The sequence below is a fragment of the Miscanthus floridulus genome, chromosome 3, assembly GCF_019320115.1.
Source record: "Miscanthus floridulus cultivar M001 chromosome 3, ASM1932011v1, whole genome shotgun sequence".
Lineage (NCBI taxonomy): Eukaryota > Viridiplantae > Streptophyta > Magnoliopsida > Poales > Poaceae > Miscanthus > Miscanthus floridulus.
In genome coordinates, this window is record NC_089582.1 from 35,758,955 (window position 1) to 35,776,423 (window position 17,469).

The 17,469-nt window shown below is 46.5% G+C and overlaps 1 protein-coding gene across 1 annotated transcript; it reads right to left on the minus strand.

Annotated features, from left to right (window-relative positions):
- Positions 1–2,102: 2,102 nt before the first annotated feature.
- Positions 2,103–15,077, minus strand: LOC136543518 (uncharacterized). Its single transcript, XM_066535942.1, has 3 exons — positions 14,976–15,077; positions 2,873–2,907; positions 2,103–2,790 (listed from the first exon to the last, which is right to left on the minus strand). The coding sequence occupies exons 1-3, from the start codon at positions 15,075–15,077 to the stop codon at positions 2,103–2,105; spliced, it is 825 nt and encodes a 274-aa protein (XP_066392039.1).
- Positions 15,078–17,469: the final 2,392 nt, after the last annotated feature.

The following is a 17,469-nucleotide window of genomic DNA, read 5'->3' on the forward strand; positions in this document are numbered from 1 at the left end:
AGCTAGCCAACGAGAAGGGCGAAATCTTCACCAACGCTTGGAATATAGAACAACTACGTTGCTTTTACCCTTAAAATTCCAAGCATTGTATATATTGTTTCTTAGAATACAATTGAAAGGCGTTCTCTAGTTCTAATTTTTCGAGAAACCCCCCCGAGCCTATCGTGGGTCTCGGCAATATGATGACACTGCAAGGGAGGCTTAGCTCTGCCTCCGCAGAACCGAATCTCCCTCGGGGGCTAGAAGGGGGATTCCCCCCTAAGTCAAACGCACCATTTTTTAGTCGTTTTTCGAAAAAATTCCTACGTCGAACCCTCTAACACGCTCTGACGAATCGGTTGTAAAAAACCCAAGGACCGAAAGCCCATCTCAGGGCCAGAAGGCCGGTAGAGTCGCGAGATGGCCTAAGCCTCTGGGCTACGGCGCTCCCTCACCACCTTTCGCCTAGGGGATGGCTTAGGCTCCAAAGAGGCTTTTTGCAAAGAAATCAGATCAGAGACAACAAGAGGGCAGAGGCTCGGAAATACAAGACAAACGATTAGAGAAACATGAATACTTCCAAAGAAAGGCCTCCACGGCCACAAACGTTATGATACATAGTTAATTCCTACTCTATTTACATGGCCGCTTGGGCCCAGGTCAAGGCTCAGCACCTCCGGCATCGGCAGATGGTAGGGGAGGGACCACCTCCTCTTGAAACAACGTTGCTAGCGTGATGCCAGGGCCTTCCACCACCTCCAACAGCTTTGTCACCACCTCGTCGGCCTCATCATCATCATCGGGGAAGACGTAGCCATCGCTGATGGCTTGAAGGTCAACACTAACGTAGTGCGAGGCGATGACGGCCAGTGCGCGCTTGACGCCTGTATGCAGTGCTCCGTGGAGCCGCTCACACACTTGACCACTCAGCACAATCAGACGGCTCCCAAGGGAGCTGCCTGACTAAACCCCCTCGACCACCAGGGCCTCGCAGGCGGTGCGGGCGGCACTCTTCAGTGCCTCGTGCTCCCCGATCTCGGTCTCGAGCACCGCCTGCACCGCGACGGAAGCCTCGGATGCCCGGGTAGCCTCCGCCTCTGACTCTGCGCCACAGAAAATGAAACGGGGTTGAGTGCAAAGGAAAACAAGCTAAATAGGGACGGAGGCCTATGGAACTCACCCTTGGCCTTCAGCACCCAGCGTCAGGCCTTGACCCGAGAGGCCTTGGCTTTCTCCTTCAAGCGCTGGGCCTCAGCCCGAGAAGCCTCGGACGCCCTAGAAGCTTCACTCCCCAGCTCTGCATCACACCAGCAAGTTAGGGAGCGAACTTGAGAAAAAGAAAGTAAAACGAGGGGACTAGGACTCACCCTCGGCCTTTCCCCTCCAAACCACAGCCTCAGTTCGCAAGGCCTCAGCCGCTACAAGGGCCTCATCCAAAGTGCCTTTTGTTAGCTGGTGCGCACCCTGTTCTGCTCCTAGCTGCCCAGCAAGAGCCTTGGCCAAAGCCGTGGCTTCTTCGGCTCGAGACCTGAAGGCATCCTGATCACTGGGCATGTGGGTGAGCTCCTCCTCCAACTCCTTGACCCACGCTACCAGAGGGGCGAGCTGCTCCTGGGCCGTGGCCGCCTCGACCTTCGCATCGGCACAACGAAGGCAGAGGTCCTCCACCTCTGTGCTCCGCGCCGACAGGAGCTCATTGACGCCTACAAGAAGGACCTTCTGCCACTAAAGCTAGTCCCAGACATCCCTCTCCCGACAGAGGAAGACCGACTTCCCAAGAGATTAGGTCTTGAGCTCCTAGGGGAAACAGAACAGGGGTCAATCCCTACAAAGAAAACTCGAAAAAGACCACCGCATGAGAAAAGAAAAGCACAAACCTAGGCGACTCCGGGCAGATCGTTAGCCACCATGGACAGCGCCGTCCGTAATGACCGCTCCGCCACCTGGCGGTACTGCTCGAACATGTCCCAGCGATTGCCCTCGGCCACATCCTCGAGGGCAAACAGAGGCTTCGCCCTAGGGTCGTCCTGGCTCTGCCATAGGACACGCGGGTGATCCCACCCGCGAGGCTCGGGTCATACTCGTGCAAGGGCCGAGCTTCCCTCGCCCGGGGTTGGAGCCGACTATTCCACGACACTGACCACCTCAGCGCCGGCCATCTCCTGCGCCCGGGAAGTATCATCGGAGGAGATCGGAAGGACCTCCACCTCCCGGGCGCTCTCCCGCAACGGCGGCAGGCCTTGCACCAAGGGTGCCGCCAAGGCCTCTGACACCTTCATCTCCACTTCTTGGGCCGGCAGCCCCGCCGCTATCACATCAGCGTCGGTGGTCATGGGGGCTCTGGCCTCTGCCGTCGTGGCCTCGGTGGTCCCGGGGGCTCCGGCCTCTACCGTCGTGGCCTCGGTGGTCCCGGGGGCTCTGGCCTCCGCCATCATGGCCTCTGTGGTCGCAAGGGCTCCGGTGCCCGCCGCAGCGGCCTCGATGGTCTTGGGCGCCACAGCCTCTGTCGTCCTGGCCTGTGAAATCCCAAGGACCTCGACCCCGGTTGACTCGGCGGCCAAGGCAACATCGGCCGCATCTGACCTGCGGGCCTCGCCATCGTGGGGTGGAGGCGCTCCCTCCCCCTCCTGTGTCAGGGCCGCCTCGGTAGCCCCTCCTTGGGTGGCCGGCTCCTTCGGGTCGGCCCTCGCTGACGCCACGCCACGTTGTAAGGTGGCTTGCGCCTCCGCCACCCAGTGGGCGGTGGAGCCGGGGTTAACCTTGAGTGCTTTAAGGGGCGCCAAGGTAGGCACCTCCGTAGGCCGCTTCTGGCTAAGGACAAGACGATCACAGGGTCAGCACAAAACAAAAGAATGAATGGAAGGCACTGCGACCCCACCAAAAATACACCTACCTCGAGCAGGGCGGCAACCGCTTCGCCATGGCGACCTGTGACAGAACCGCCCAATTTATACAAGATCAAATACGGCTGTCCCCGCTTAACACGTTGACACGCGCATACTCTCACTTATATAAACCCGGTAGTCCGCCGAGTGTCACGCAAGACCTCGGTAAATCAACATCACAACCAAGATCGCATGATTAAGCAAATACACATCACCTACGTAGAGTTGCAGCGGAAATAATATTACAAATAGGTTCATAAATAATAGTACAAGTTTGGATTTCAAAATCGATTAGTGAAAACAACATAACTTTCAAATGATTACATTAATATAAGTTCCAAATACATTGCTAGCATAAGTGACATCCTCAGATAAAAGCATATAGATGAGAATAAATATAGAGTCACCGAGCCCACTGGCGGTTAGCCACCATCTTCAGCAGGCCAAAACCTCACCTGCAACATGGTGGGATAAACCCTGAGTACTCGAATGTACTCAGCTAGACTTACCCGTCATAACCAAAAATAAAATTGACTCCAAGGAGTATGCAAGGCTTTATAAGTGGAGGTAGCTTGACAACATTTTGCATAAAAAGCGATTAACTCAATTATGCAATTATAATTCTATCATCAAGTTAATTAGAACTATCCAACTCTAGATTAGCAACTATCCTGTGCCAAACATGTGGTATATCTTGTTAGAGCATACAATAGTAACCATAGCAGGTATAGTAATTCCATGTTTATCCGAACCATCACATTCCATAATCCAATTACTACGATGTTGGGACTAGCCAAGTTTCTCACTATCCGGGAGAGACGGCGATTCGAATCGATTTCAACCAGCTGGGAATTTATTCCTAACACAAACCCAGGCAGACCAGATCAATGGTCACCTTAGGTCACCTTTGGTACAACTCAGGTACACATTTCGCGGGTCCATACCGCGCCGCACAATCTAGGACACCAGATGCCAGGATGTTCAGGCCTAGCCTGCCCTTGGGCTCAGTCTGATCGTCCCCCGGAAGGAGCGCACAACAGAACGGGTCCCGGCCTGAGTTGAATTACTCGGCTTCGCGGTCGGAACGAGTTATCCGGCCAGCTAAGTGAGAGGCATGCGTTCAATCTTGTCAGAAGCGCCAACAACGGTACGGTCCTTAATCGACACGGACGGGGATAGATCCACACCCAAGACCTCCACGTCTTGTTGCTTCACTATCGACATCCCGCCCGGTCTCGATTTTCTTTTACCCCATGGTTCTGTTCCACGATAGCAATATAGCCAACCGTGCTCCGGTATCCCCCTATATCTCGCAGGTGACAGGACATCACCTGACTTCTACCGGTCTAAGTAGGGCTAAGCATATATCCGATCCTGGACCTATACCGGTTAAAGGTGTAGTATCTGGACAAGGAATGTATATGCATCTAGTGGTTTCATTCAACTCTTATAACCTAATGCATCAATCATAAGTACTTAAGTAATCATTTGTAAAATACTGAGAGGCTTAGAATGCTCCGGGGCTTGCCTGGGATCCGACACAAGTCAGTTCAGTTAGCTTGCACCGACCTGGTGACATCTCCGGCCCTAGCACTTGCTTAGTCCTTCCATCTTCGGGTTTGACTCCACATCACATCCTTCACGTGGTTTATCTAGCGTACCTAAATGAGATGCAAGATGCAGGTGTATGAATACATGGAAGTGCAATAGGCAATGCATCGCATGCAGTAAGTAAGACAAGCACAAGGTTACATTAACATGCACAAGCACTTCACATTGCTTACTATAAATATCGCACAATTTATCATGCCACGATAGCAAAGAAGATGTCAACACCAAGCATGACACAAGTTTCCCAAGATCTCAGGTACTCTAACTCAACCATCATCAAAGGTATGAGCCACACTTAGCAATATACAAGCAAACAACTAAAATGGGAATCTGTCAATTTCTGGACATGCAAACAGCAGCTACAAGATTTAGCTATAACTAGAGTTACACAAATCCAAATGACTTGCAAGAAGACATTCTGGAAAGCTTATGAAATTTTCAACAATTGATATTTAATCATCGTAGCATGATTCTCAAGTTAACTAAGCCAAATATACCCATTTACAGAAACTGGTCTAAACAAGGCAGAGAGTAATCAATTCTGTAACCCAACTTTAAACAGGCATAACTCACAAACTACTCAGCCAAATACCACCAAATTTTAACAGAATCTATATACATGAATTATATACAACTTTGTTATTATCACCAAAAACTCATTCAAATCCTAACTAGATCAAACACTAGCATCTTTCAGATCTGCTCAGAATAAAATCAAAACTTGATAGAGGACTTAAAAGTCATGTAACTCCTAAACTATCAGGCCTATGGTCTTACAATTTGAACACAAGCAATATTATGAAATTTGCTTCAACTTTTGTATTCACTACAACCATAGCAAACATCATTTACACCACGAAAATAATTGCACAAGCAAAACTGCAAATCCAGCCCAACAGCAGTGGTATAGAAAACTGATAGCATCTTCAGAGAAGCATAACTGGAGTTCTAGACCTCCAACAAACATGAACCATAACTTTTTGAAAAGCTTAGGAAGTTACCTACAACTTTCTTATTCTCATATTAATATGATTCTACAGTTAGAAGGGTCAATTAATCCAATAATTGCATCTCTGTCCAAAACATAGACAGAAACTGACATGCCACTTTAAACAGCTATAAATGGAGTTATACATGTCCAATAAATGTGGTTCTAGACTCTTTAGAAAGCTTAGCAAATTCTAAACAACTTTGTTGTAAACACCTAAAGCTAATTCTACTACTAAGAAGGCCCCACAGTAAGAACAAGGAAACCCTGTCTGGGTTTGGGCAGAAACAGCCACAGAGATTTAAGCAAGTATAACTCAAGATCTACTTAGCCAAAAATCATGATATTTAACTTTTTGGAAAGGTTAAGAAAAGTACTAAAACTCATGTATTGTCATCAAATCATGATTCATAACTTAACGGAGCCAATTAATTCAAACATGCAGAACTGTTCAGACTAGGAGCAAATCAAAACAGGGCATTTGTTATATTTATAACTCTTAAACTATAAATCCTAAACTCATGAAATTTTTACCAGACAACAACAATCACCTTAGTAGCACTCCACAAAAATTTCACATTTATTTGAGCACATCAACTGCAGTTACAAAAAAACAAGTAAGACTAGCATTCAAACCCTGACTGCACAAATCCATTTTTACAGCTAAAACTTTAAACTAAAACCTGACATATTATAGATCTACTGCATAGACAATTTCACAAGGATTCCAAAAAGTCCTCACTTACTATTTTATGAATTTTCTACGATTTACTATGAATTTCCAAAGTTCCTGCAAAATAATTACAAACCAGTCCTTACGGTACTATTCACATGAGTCGATGACAATGCAGTTAGGCCCCTTCACTTTGTCGAATTGTCGCGCAAGGTCCTCAACGTAGCTTTGCACCGGGAGGTCGCCGGGGTCTCCCTGCTCCGGCCGGAGGAGGCCATGCCGTCGGCGGCTGAGGGGCGGGGGAGAACCAGGGGGCCCTTACGCACCCACTGGTGGTTGGAGGCGGCCGGGAGAGGGCTCGTGGCGGCCCAGCCACGCGAGGTCACGGCGTCAAGGTGACCGCGCCGGCAGCTGCTGCTCTTCGGCGGAATTCAGTCGTGACATGCGCACGCGAGGGAGAAGGAGAGGCGAGGCGGAGATGGTGGCGCACGCGGCTGCGGTGACTTGGAGCGGCGGGAACGGCAGCGGTGGCCTGAGCTTCGCGACGGCGTCCATGGCGGCTCCGTTTTCCGTGGCTCAGAGCGAGGGCGAGGCGAGGGACTGGCAAAGGAAGTGAGCGAGGAAGCAGAGAAGCTCGGGCGCCCGCTCTGGAGGTGGTCGGGGCGCGGAGACATGCGTCCAGCGAGATGGGGGCGCAGCTCGCGCATGGCCGCCACGCACTGGGCGCGTGTTGTCCACTGGGGCGTTTTCGCGAACAGGTGGCGGGCGACGGCGGGATCAGCGTGGGACGCGATTTTGGGCTGTTTCCAGGCCGAATCAGGACCTGGGCTGAATACGAAGATCGAAGCCCGCACGAAGCTCTACGTTTTTCATTAAGGGGTTTCAGCCATTAGCAAAACATATTAGAAGATAAATGTATGTCAAAACAGCAGTGTCAACACCTTGACGGTAGTCACGGAAACTCGCTTTCGGTGGTCAAAACTTCTTCAAACTGAATCCAACTTTTTGTATGCTCTTCACCAAGGTGTAAACTCCAACTTTTGTTTTTGTACCAAATCAAGTTGCTTAACAAAATTTGGAGAACGCGGAATGCCGACGTGTCAATGTCCGATAAGTGACAACGTAACTTTTGCTGTTTTTGGAAAGTATTTTTGAAGATCCAAATAACTCCAAATTTGATGAGACTTGATTTATTGTTTCCACCATGAAAGGTACTTCAACTCATCTTAAGGAATCCAATTGAGATACCATATGAATTTTGAAGATAAAAATTCACAAACATTGTCGACTTGCCGTTGTCGATGAATTTCAGACTTAGAATATTTCTAAGTGCTGAAATCAGCAGTAGATTCAATCTTGTGACCTCTGTTTGACTTATTTCCAAGCTGATCTAGGTCTTAGTCCAAAAACAAAGTTTGTTCTACATGATATGGACTACAACTTTCATTTAAGGTCCAACCTCTAAACTGGTATAGAACCTACTGTTCTACTTTGACCAAAGTAGGATCACGATGAAGCTTAAATTATCCTTTTTGATCCTTTGGAGCATTTTCTTGGCATTTGCCCAACATGAACCTTTCATGACTTTTGTTGTAGAGTTCATCTAGAGTCATTTTGGCAAGGTTGCAAGGTTTGGTTGACATCTCATGTTCTCATTCACTTAATAGTGCAATTCAAGCACTTAGTAAAAATCATTCCGACAAGGATATAACTTATCATTTCATGTGACTTTTTGATTCCAAACTTCATGAAACTTTTCGAGTGTCCAATATAGATGGGTATTGATGTGAGACACATGAAGATATCCCAATCACACCACCCAAGCATATATCTTGAAAAGGGGTCTATAGGCGAGCAAAAGGTGCAATATCCAAGTTTAGGTTGGGGCTCGTTTCTATAGGTTTGACCTTGACATCTTCATCATCACTTAATATACCATGTTTTAGCTCAAACCCATTGCTTAACTGGTGGCAAACACCTGGGGTGTTACAGCCCTCCCCCCTTAAAAGAATCGCGCCCCGAGATTCAGGATGAAAGACTTTTATGGAAGAGAGACATGTCAACCAGTTTCCAACATCAGTGATAGCATTAGGCTACTTAACTTTGGAGTATCAGAGAGGCTAATTTGGTCACGACACTTTCTGATACTTGCTCTTCGTCGTAAGCTGTTGTCTGAAGAATCTCCTTTGTTGGAGTCCATAAAGCATGGTTACATTGGAAGAAATCTAAGATAGCACTGTCCTGCGTACTTCGTCCAATAGAGCTTGGGACAAATCCGTTTGTGGTACCTAGGGGCACAATGATGCTGATCGAAACTAGGGATATGCTTTCTCTAGTTCTTTACTTAGCTGATACAACATCTTGCACTATATACGTGATTGTCCAAGATGGAATTGACTTGATAGCACATTTGGAGAAGAAGTAGCACTTGCATTGCAGGGCCAGGTTTGTTGTTTCCTTTATCAACATTGTTCTGTGAGATCTGGTCTTCATAGTTACCAAATAGTCGTTACCTGACTGAAGACTAACTTTCCTACTGGTAACTAATCAGTTGTCTCTCAACACTAAAAAGGTTCCAAATCTTCACTCTTGATAACAAAATTGTGGTCGAAGCATACAGATGGTCGCCATTGAAGTCAGCAGAAAGGGTTCACACCAAGGAAGGTCGGTTCGTCTACGTGATCCTTATGCACCTAAAGATTGAGAACTTGGACAGGAACTCATATATACCAGGTGACCTATTACAGCACATAATATCTTGGTCCCTTTATCACCCGACTAATAACTTGTTCAACCTTAAGTGTGGTGCACCTTTCTGATCCAACGAAAAGGACATAAGTTGCTCACTAGATGACCGACGTCATTACTGGGATAGTCACATCGAGTAGAGTCGCTTGTCTACCACCTCTTGCAGTCTGTTTATGTTCCTGTTAGTGACCCGTTCTTCAAAGGTTAACCATTGGACTACTCCAGAAGGAAGTCCTATTGCATCTAGTTCGACATATATATCTCTTGACATGATAAGGAGAGATAACCAAGGAAGAGCTCAAGTGAGAATAACATATCGGTGCAGTTCTACAATGGATCATGACTAGAAACCTCAATACCAGCGCGTGCCGAGCAGCACAGCCTTATGTGTGCACCCACAGGAGGCTCTCGGTTTCGTCGCGGCACCGTAGATCGCTAATCGTGGCACCATTACTGAACATACAACCCACAAGCATTCTCACGTAGCACAAATTTGGTTGCATAGGAGCAAATACTATGCGAAGGAGGGATAGCAAACAAAGGTAGTTACAAGGTTAGGAGTCAATAAGCAGGGGATCCAAAGATTTAAAACATAGCGCGAGAGAGCATAGCCTAATTGCCGAAGGCAACTAAGTAGGAGACTCTTGCTGAATTTCCATGTACGCCTTGTGTCCACCAAGTGATTACCAGGTCAAGATTAACATGAGATTTGGTCTTGTCGAGTAGCAACATGAGATCAAGACTGATAAATATTCAGAGACTTGAAAGAGTTGGGGACAAAACAAACGAGATTCAAGGGACAGAGCCCTTGCACTGACTAGGGATTCAGTTGATAAAGCAATGACAGGATCTGCGAGGATAAGGTTCCAAAGCCAGGGTAGATAGCGATTAGCGTTGTACCAGATCATCAGTAGGAGAAGGAGCAATGAAGTTCGACAAGGATTTCGGAACAAGGTCCTTCCACACAAGAGTGGGACAACCACGACACATGCAAGCAAAGAAGGGAGCTAAGCTTGGGCCTAAGGTCAGGCAAAGACATGGATAAAGGTCTCTGTAGCACAACGTTCAATGGATAGCAACCACATGTACAGGCTCAGGCTCCTAAGAGAGAACTTAATTGAAAACGACAACCATGAGATTACCAAAACTTGGACGTTGTTCCAGGATAGCGCTCTTCAACACTCATATGCTTTCCGAGGACAAAAGGAGTGACAGCTACGGCACTACCTAGATTACGAGCATCCGCACCTACATCATGGTCTTAAGCAAGCATTTCAAAATACTCAATCTAATTAGCTTAAGCGACTATTACTATGCACAAAGCTCGCACCTAACAAGTAGTCACCTACAACAACACCGCTACACATATCATGCAAAACATGGTGGTAAAGTATTGTTATCTTTTATTTCCTTTTTACTGACTAGGTGGATATCTCTACAAAACAAGTTTTACTTACATTTAGCAATTTAGTTTTCAAAGGGGTGAACCTTTTGCTAACTATTAACTTGTCATCTATTCCTTTGGAAGCCAACATACGAGGCAAAGCTAATCACACACTAACTTCAAGCATAACTATTCAAGCAGCATGGGACAAGGCATTTTGGCTAGCTTCACACGGGGAAAATAGTGACATCACATTGATCACAAGTTACTTAGCATTAGAACAAGGTGAGGGAAGCATATTTATGCACCAGCACAATCATGATGCATGCTCGTCCTATTCGTCCTCCCAAAATTGCCAGCCTAAGGCGGCAATCACGTTCTATGTCGGGGGCATAACACGTACTCTCTCGACATATAGCTAGTCGTCAGCTACATTCAAGCTACGCATTCATGGTTAGCGTACCTGCAGGAAAAGTAATTGCAGCCCATCCCCACAAGAGATAAATAAGCACACAATGATAGCAGTAAACTAAGATACTTCCCATATATACATCCCCAGATATATATACTTCGGTATCCATAGCTACCCGGCAGATATACCCATAATTAAGTACCTTCATATATACATGTGTGTAACATGTAAATATTCCAGTAACCACAGCTAACTCTTCCTTAGACCGACAGTTGGACGGTCATGCTCTCACAACTCACACTTACCTGGGGGTAGAGGCATTTTGATCCATACATTACCACCCAAGCGGATGGCATCCATACAATAGCACACCGTATGGACGACGAAAGAAAAATTGCAATAAAGTACATTCCTCCGAAGTTAGTACTTAGATAGCCACCTAATAGTCCTTAACTGGGCATAAAGGAGGATGTCGCTAGCATAGTTTTGCAATTAAGTTTTGACAAATTTGCCTATTGCTAAAGTTTTAGTCAAAATAGGCTTTTTAAAACCAAAACTTTGTTTTTAAAATGACGTACATGATAGTATTATGCTTAATCTCGCTCTGATACCAGCTGTGATAGAACCGCCCAATTTATACAAGATCAAATACGGCTGTCCCCGCTTAACACGTTGACACGCGCATACTCTCACTTATATAAACCCGGTAGTCCGCCGAGTGTCACGCAGGACCTCGGTAAATCAACATCACAACCAAGATCGCGTGATTAAGCAAATACAAATCACCTACGCAGAGTTGCAGCGGAAATAATATTACAAATAGGTTCATAAATAATAGTACAAGTTTGGATTTCAAAATCGATTAGTGAAAACAACATAACTTTCAAATGATTACATTAATATAAGTTCCAAATACGTTGCTAGCATAAGTGACATCCTCAGATAAAAGCATATAGATGAGAATAAATATAGAGTCACCGAGCCCACCGGCGGTTAGCCACCATCTTCAGCAGGCCAAAACCTCACCTGCAACATGGTGGGATAAACCCTGAGTACTCGAATGTACTCAGCTAGACTTACCCGTCATAACCAGAAATAAAATTGACTCCAAGGAGTATGCAAGGCTTTATAAGTGGAGGTAGCTTGACAACATTTTGCATAAAAAGCGATTAACTCAATTATACAATTATAATTCTGTCATCAAGTTAATTAGAACTATCCATCTCTAGATTAGCAACTATCCTGTGCCAAACATGTGGTATATCTTTTTAGAGCATACAATAGTAACCATAGCAAGTATAGTAATTCCATGTTTATCCGAACCATCACATTCCATAATCCAATTACTACGATGTTGGGACTAGCCAAGTTTCTCACTATCCGGGAGAGACGGCGATTCGAATCGATTTCAACCAGCTGGGAATTTATTCCTAACACAAACCCAGGCAGACCAGATCAACGGTCACCTTAGGTCACCTTTGGTACAACTCAGGTACACATTTCGCGGGTCCGTACCGCGCCGCACAATCTGGGACACCAGATGCCAGGACGTTCAGGCCTAGCCTGCCCTTGGGCTCAGTCTGATCGTCCCCCGGAAGGAGCGCACAACAGAACGGGTCCCGGCCTGAGTTGAATTACTCGGCTTCGCGGTCGGAACGAGTTATCCGGCCAGCTAAGTGAGAGGCATGCGTTCAATCTTGTCAGAAGCGCCAACAATGGTACGGTCCTTAATCGACACGGACGGGGATAGATCCACACCCAAGACCTCCACGTCTTGTTGCTTCACTATCGACATCCCGCCCGGTCTCGATTTTCTTTTACCCCATGGTTCTGTTCCACGATAGCAATATAGCCAACCGTGCTCCGGTATCCCCCTATATCTCGCAGGTGACAGGACATCACCTGACTTCTACCGGTCTAAGCAGGGCTAAGCATATATCTGATCCTGGACCTATACCGGTTAAAGGTGTAGTATCTGGACAAGGAATGTATATGCATCCAGTGGTTTCATTCAACTCTTATAACCTAATGCATCAATCATAAGTACTTAAGTAATCATTTGTAAAATACTGAGAGGCTTAGAATGCTCGGGGGCTTGCCTAGGATCCGACACAAGTCAGTTCAGTTAGCTTGCACCGACCTGGTGACATCTCCGGCCCTAGCACTTGCTTAGTCCTTCCATCTTCGGGTTTGACTCCACATCACATCCTTCACGTGGTTTATCTAGCGTACCTAAATGAGATGCAAGATGCAGGTGTATGAATACATGGAAGTGCTATAGGCAATGCATCGCATGCAGTAAGTAAGACAAGCACAAGGTTACATTAACATGCACAAGCACTTCACATTGCTTACTATAAATATCGCACAATTTATCATGCCACGATAGCAAAGAAGATGTCAACACCAAGCATGACACAAGTTTCCCAATATCTCAGGTACTCTAACTCAACCATCATCAAAGGTATGAGCCACACTTAGCAATATACAAGCAAACAACTAAAATGGGAATCTGTCAATTTCTGGACATGCAAACAGCAGCTACAAGATTTAGCTATAACTAGAGTTACACAAATCCAAATGACTTGCAAGATGACATTCTGGAAAGCTTATGAAATTTTAAACAATTTATATTTAATCATCTTAGCATGATTCTCAAGTTAACTAAGCCAAATATACCCATTTACAGAAACTGGTCTAAACAAGGCAGAGAGTAATCAATTCTGTAACCCAACTTTAAACAGGCATAACTCACAAACTACTCAGCCAAATACCACCAAATTTTAACAAAATCTATATACATGAATTATATACAACTTTGTTATTATCACCAAAAACTCATTCAAATCCTAACTAGATCAAACACTAGCATCTTTCAGATCTGCTCAGAATAAAATCAAAACTTGATAGGGGACTTAAAAGTCATGTAACTCCTAAACTATCAGGCCTATGGTCTTACAATTTGAACAGAAGCAATATTATGAAATTTGCTACAACTTTTGTATTCACTACAACCATAGTAAACATCATTTACACCACGAAAATAATTGCACAAGCAAAACTGCAAATCCAGCCCAACAGCAGTGGTATAGAAAACTGATAGCATCTTCAGAGAAGCATAACTGGAGTTCTAGACCTCCAACAAACATGAACCATAACTTTTTGAAAAGCTTAGGAAGTTACCTACAACTTTCTTATTCTCATATTAATATGATTCTACAGTTAGAAGGGTCAATTAATCCAATAATTGCATCTCTGTCCAAAACATAGACAGAAACTGACATGCCACTTTAAACAGCTATAAATGGAGTTATACATGTCCAATAAATGTGGTTCTAGACTCTTTAGAAAGCTTAGCAAATTCTAAACAACTTTGTTGTAAACACCTAAAGCTAATTCTACTACTAAGAAGGCCCCACAGTAAGAACAAGGAAACCCTGTCTGGGTTTGGGCAGAAACAGCCACAGAGATTTAAGCAAGTATAACTCAAGATCTACTTAGCCAAAAATCATGATATTTTAACTTTTTGGAAAGCTTAAGAAAAGTAATAAAACTCATGTATTGTCATCAAATCATTATTCATAACTTAACTGAGCCAATTAATTCAAACATGCAGAACTGTTCAGAATAGGAGCAAATCAAAACAGGGCATTTGTTATATTTATAACTCTTAAACTATAAATCCTAAACTCATGAAATGTTTACCAGACAACAACAATCACCTTAGTAGCACTCCACAAAAATTTCACATTTATTTGAGCACATCAACTGCAGTTATAAAAAAAACAAGTAAGACTAGCATTCAAACCCTGACTGCACAAATCCATTTTTACAGCTAAAACTTTAAACTAAAACCTGACATATTATAGATCCACTGCATAGACAATTTCACAAGGATTCCAAAAAGTCCTCACTTACTATTTTATGAATTTTCTACGATTTACTATGAATTTCCAAAGTTCCTACAAAATAATTACAAACCAGTCCTTACGGTACTATTCACATGAGTCAATGACAATGCAGTTAGGCCCCTTCACTTTGTCGAATTGTCGCGCAAGGTCCTCGACGTAGCTTTGCACAGGGAGGTCGCCGGGGTCTCCCTGCTCCGGCCGGAGGAGGCCATGCCGTCGGCGGCTGAGGGGCGGGGGAGAACCAGGGGGCCCTTACGCACCCACTGGTGGTTGGAGGCGGCCGGGAGAGGGCTCGTGGCGGCCCAGCCACGCGAGGTCACGGCGTCAAGGTGACCGCGCCGGCAGCTGCTGCTCTCCGGCGGAATTCAGTCGCGACAAGCGCACGCGAGGGAGGAGAGGCGAGGCGGAGATGGTGGCGCACGCGGCTGCGGTGACTTGGAGCGGCGGGAACGGCAGCGGTGGCCTGAGCTTCGCGACGGCGTCCATGGCGGCTCCGTTTTCCGCGGCTCAGAGCGAGGGCGAGGCGAGGGACTGGTAAAGGAAGTGAGGGAGGAAGTAGAGAAGCTCGGGCGCCCGCTCTGGAGGTGGTCAGGGCGCGGAGACATGCGTCCAGCGAGATGGGGGCGCAGCTCGCGCATGGCCGCCACGCACAGGGCGCGTGTCGTCCACTGGGGCGTTTTCGCGAACAGGTGGCGGGCGACGGCGGGATCAGCGTGGGACGCGATTTTGGGCTATTTCTAGGCCGAATCAGGACCTGGGCCGAATACGAAGATCGAAGCCCGCACGAAGCTCTACGTTTTTCATTAAGGGGTTTCAGCCATTAGCAAAACATATTAGAAGATAAATGTATGTCAAAATAGTAGTGTCAACGCCTTGACGGTAGTCACGGAAACTCGCTTTCGGTGGTCAAAACTTCTTCAAACTGAATCCAACTTTTTGTATGCTCTTCACCAAGGTGTAAACTCCAACTTTTGTTTTTGTACCAAATCAAGTTGCTTAACAAAATTTGGAGAACGCGGAATGCCGACGTGTCAATGTCCGATAAGTGACAACGTAACTTTTGCTGTTTTTGGAAAGTATTTTTGAAGATCCAAATAACTCCAAATTTGATGAGACTTGATTTATTGTTTCCACCATGAAAGGTACTTCAACTCATCTTAAGGAATCCAATTGAGATACCATATGAATTTTGAAGATAAAAATTCACAAACATTGTCGACTTGCCGTTGTCGATGAATTTCAGACTTAGAATATTTCTAAGTGCTGAAATCAGCAGTAGATTCAATCTTGTGACCTCTGTTTGACTTATTTCCAAGCTGATCTAGGTCTTAGTCCAAAAACAAAGTTTGTTCTACATGATATGGACTACAACTTGCATTTAAGGTCCAACCTCTAAACTGGTATAGAACCTACTGTTCTACTTTGACCAAAGTAGGATCACGATGAAATTTAAATTATCCTTTTTGATCCATTGGAGCGTTTTCTTGGCATTTGCCCAACATGAACCTTTCATGACTTTTGTTGTAGAGTTCATCTAGAGTCATTTTGGCAAGGTTGCAAGGTTTGGTTGACATCTCATGTTCTCATTCACTTAATAGTGCAATTCAAGCACTTAGTAAAAATCATTCCGACAAGGATATAACTTATCATTTCATGTGACTTTTTGATTCCAAACTTCATGAAACTTTTCGAGTGTCCAATATAGATGGGTATTGATGTGAGACACATGAAGATATCCCAATCACACCACCCAAGCATATATCTTGAAAAGGGGTCTATAGGCGAGCAAAAGGTGCAATATCCAAGTTTAGGTTGGGGCTCGTTTCTATAGGTTTGACCTTGACATCTTCATCATCACTTAATATACCATGTTTTAGCTCAAACCCATTACTTAACTGGTGGCAAACACCTAGGGTGTTACACGACCCTTGTCCGCAAAGGCGGTGGCGGCGGCAGAGGCATGGCCTCCATGTTCATCGGCACCAGTCGGTCCTCAACAGACCCCGGTGCCCCCTCGGTCCTCTGCAGGGGCAGTTGCGTCGCCTCTACCGCCACCTGCTCCACCGCTGCCACCGAGCCCACCGGGCTGACGACGCGTTTGCCCAACACCCACGCCTCGGGCGTATCAGCCTCAGCCCCAGAGTGGGCAATTGCCGACCCCGAGTCTGCTCCTCCTCCTCCTCCTGGGTGCACCAGGCTGCTGGCCGACGCCCCGGTCATCGTCTCCCCCACATCAGGGAGATGGTCCAGGGGACCCCGCCCCATCTCACCCTCGTCATCCCCGTCCGAGGTCTCCATCAATAGCGACGGCGACGGGGATTCCTGCAATGGGAGGCCATCCCTCCTTTGCTGCCGACGATGCTTATCCAGTTCCTCGGACGCGAGGATCTTCTTCGTGCGCTTCGCCGCCTTGGCGTCCTTCCGATTTTTCTGCACCTCGGCATGCGCTCAGTTGATCGCCCATCGCCTCGCGTCCTTGGGAACAGGCAGCGGAGAGGTGTGCACATCCCTCATCCCCTGCAGGAATGGCGAACGCACATAAGGAAATGAGAGGTAAGGGGAAACAGAGGAGGCTCAAGGGCTGCAGCGGCATGCGACTTACCAGCGAGAGGAATCCCCACGACGGGCGCATCGTGATGGGGGTCAGGTTGCCGCCCCTCAGCTTTGCCTCCACCGTCTCCCCCACCCGACGAAGAATTTCCTCGTCGGAAAGGGCGGAGGAGGACATCCGGATGCCCTCAATGGGCTCACCCGGCCTCATCTCGAACAGGCGCCGCCGCCGAGCCATCAGCGGCAGCACCCTCCGGCGGTGGAAGGCAGCCACGACCACAGTCGTGGTAAGGCCACGGCCCCATAGCCTCTCTAGCCCCTCCAGAAG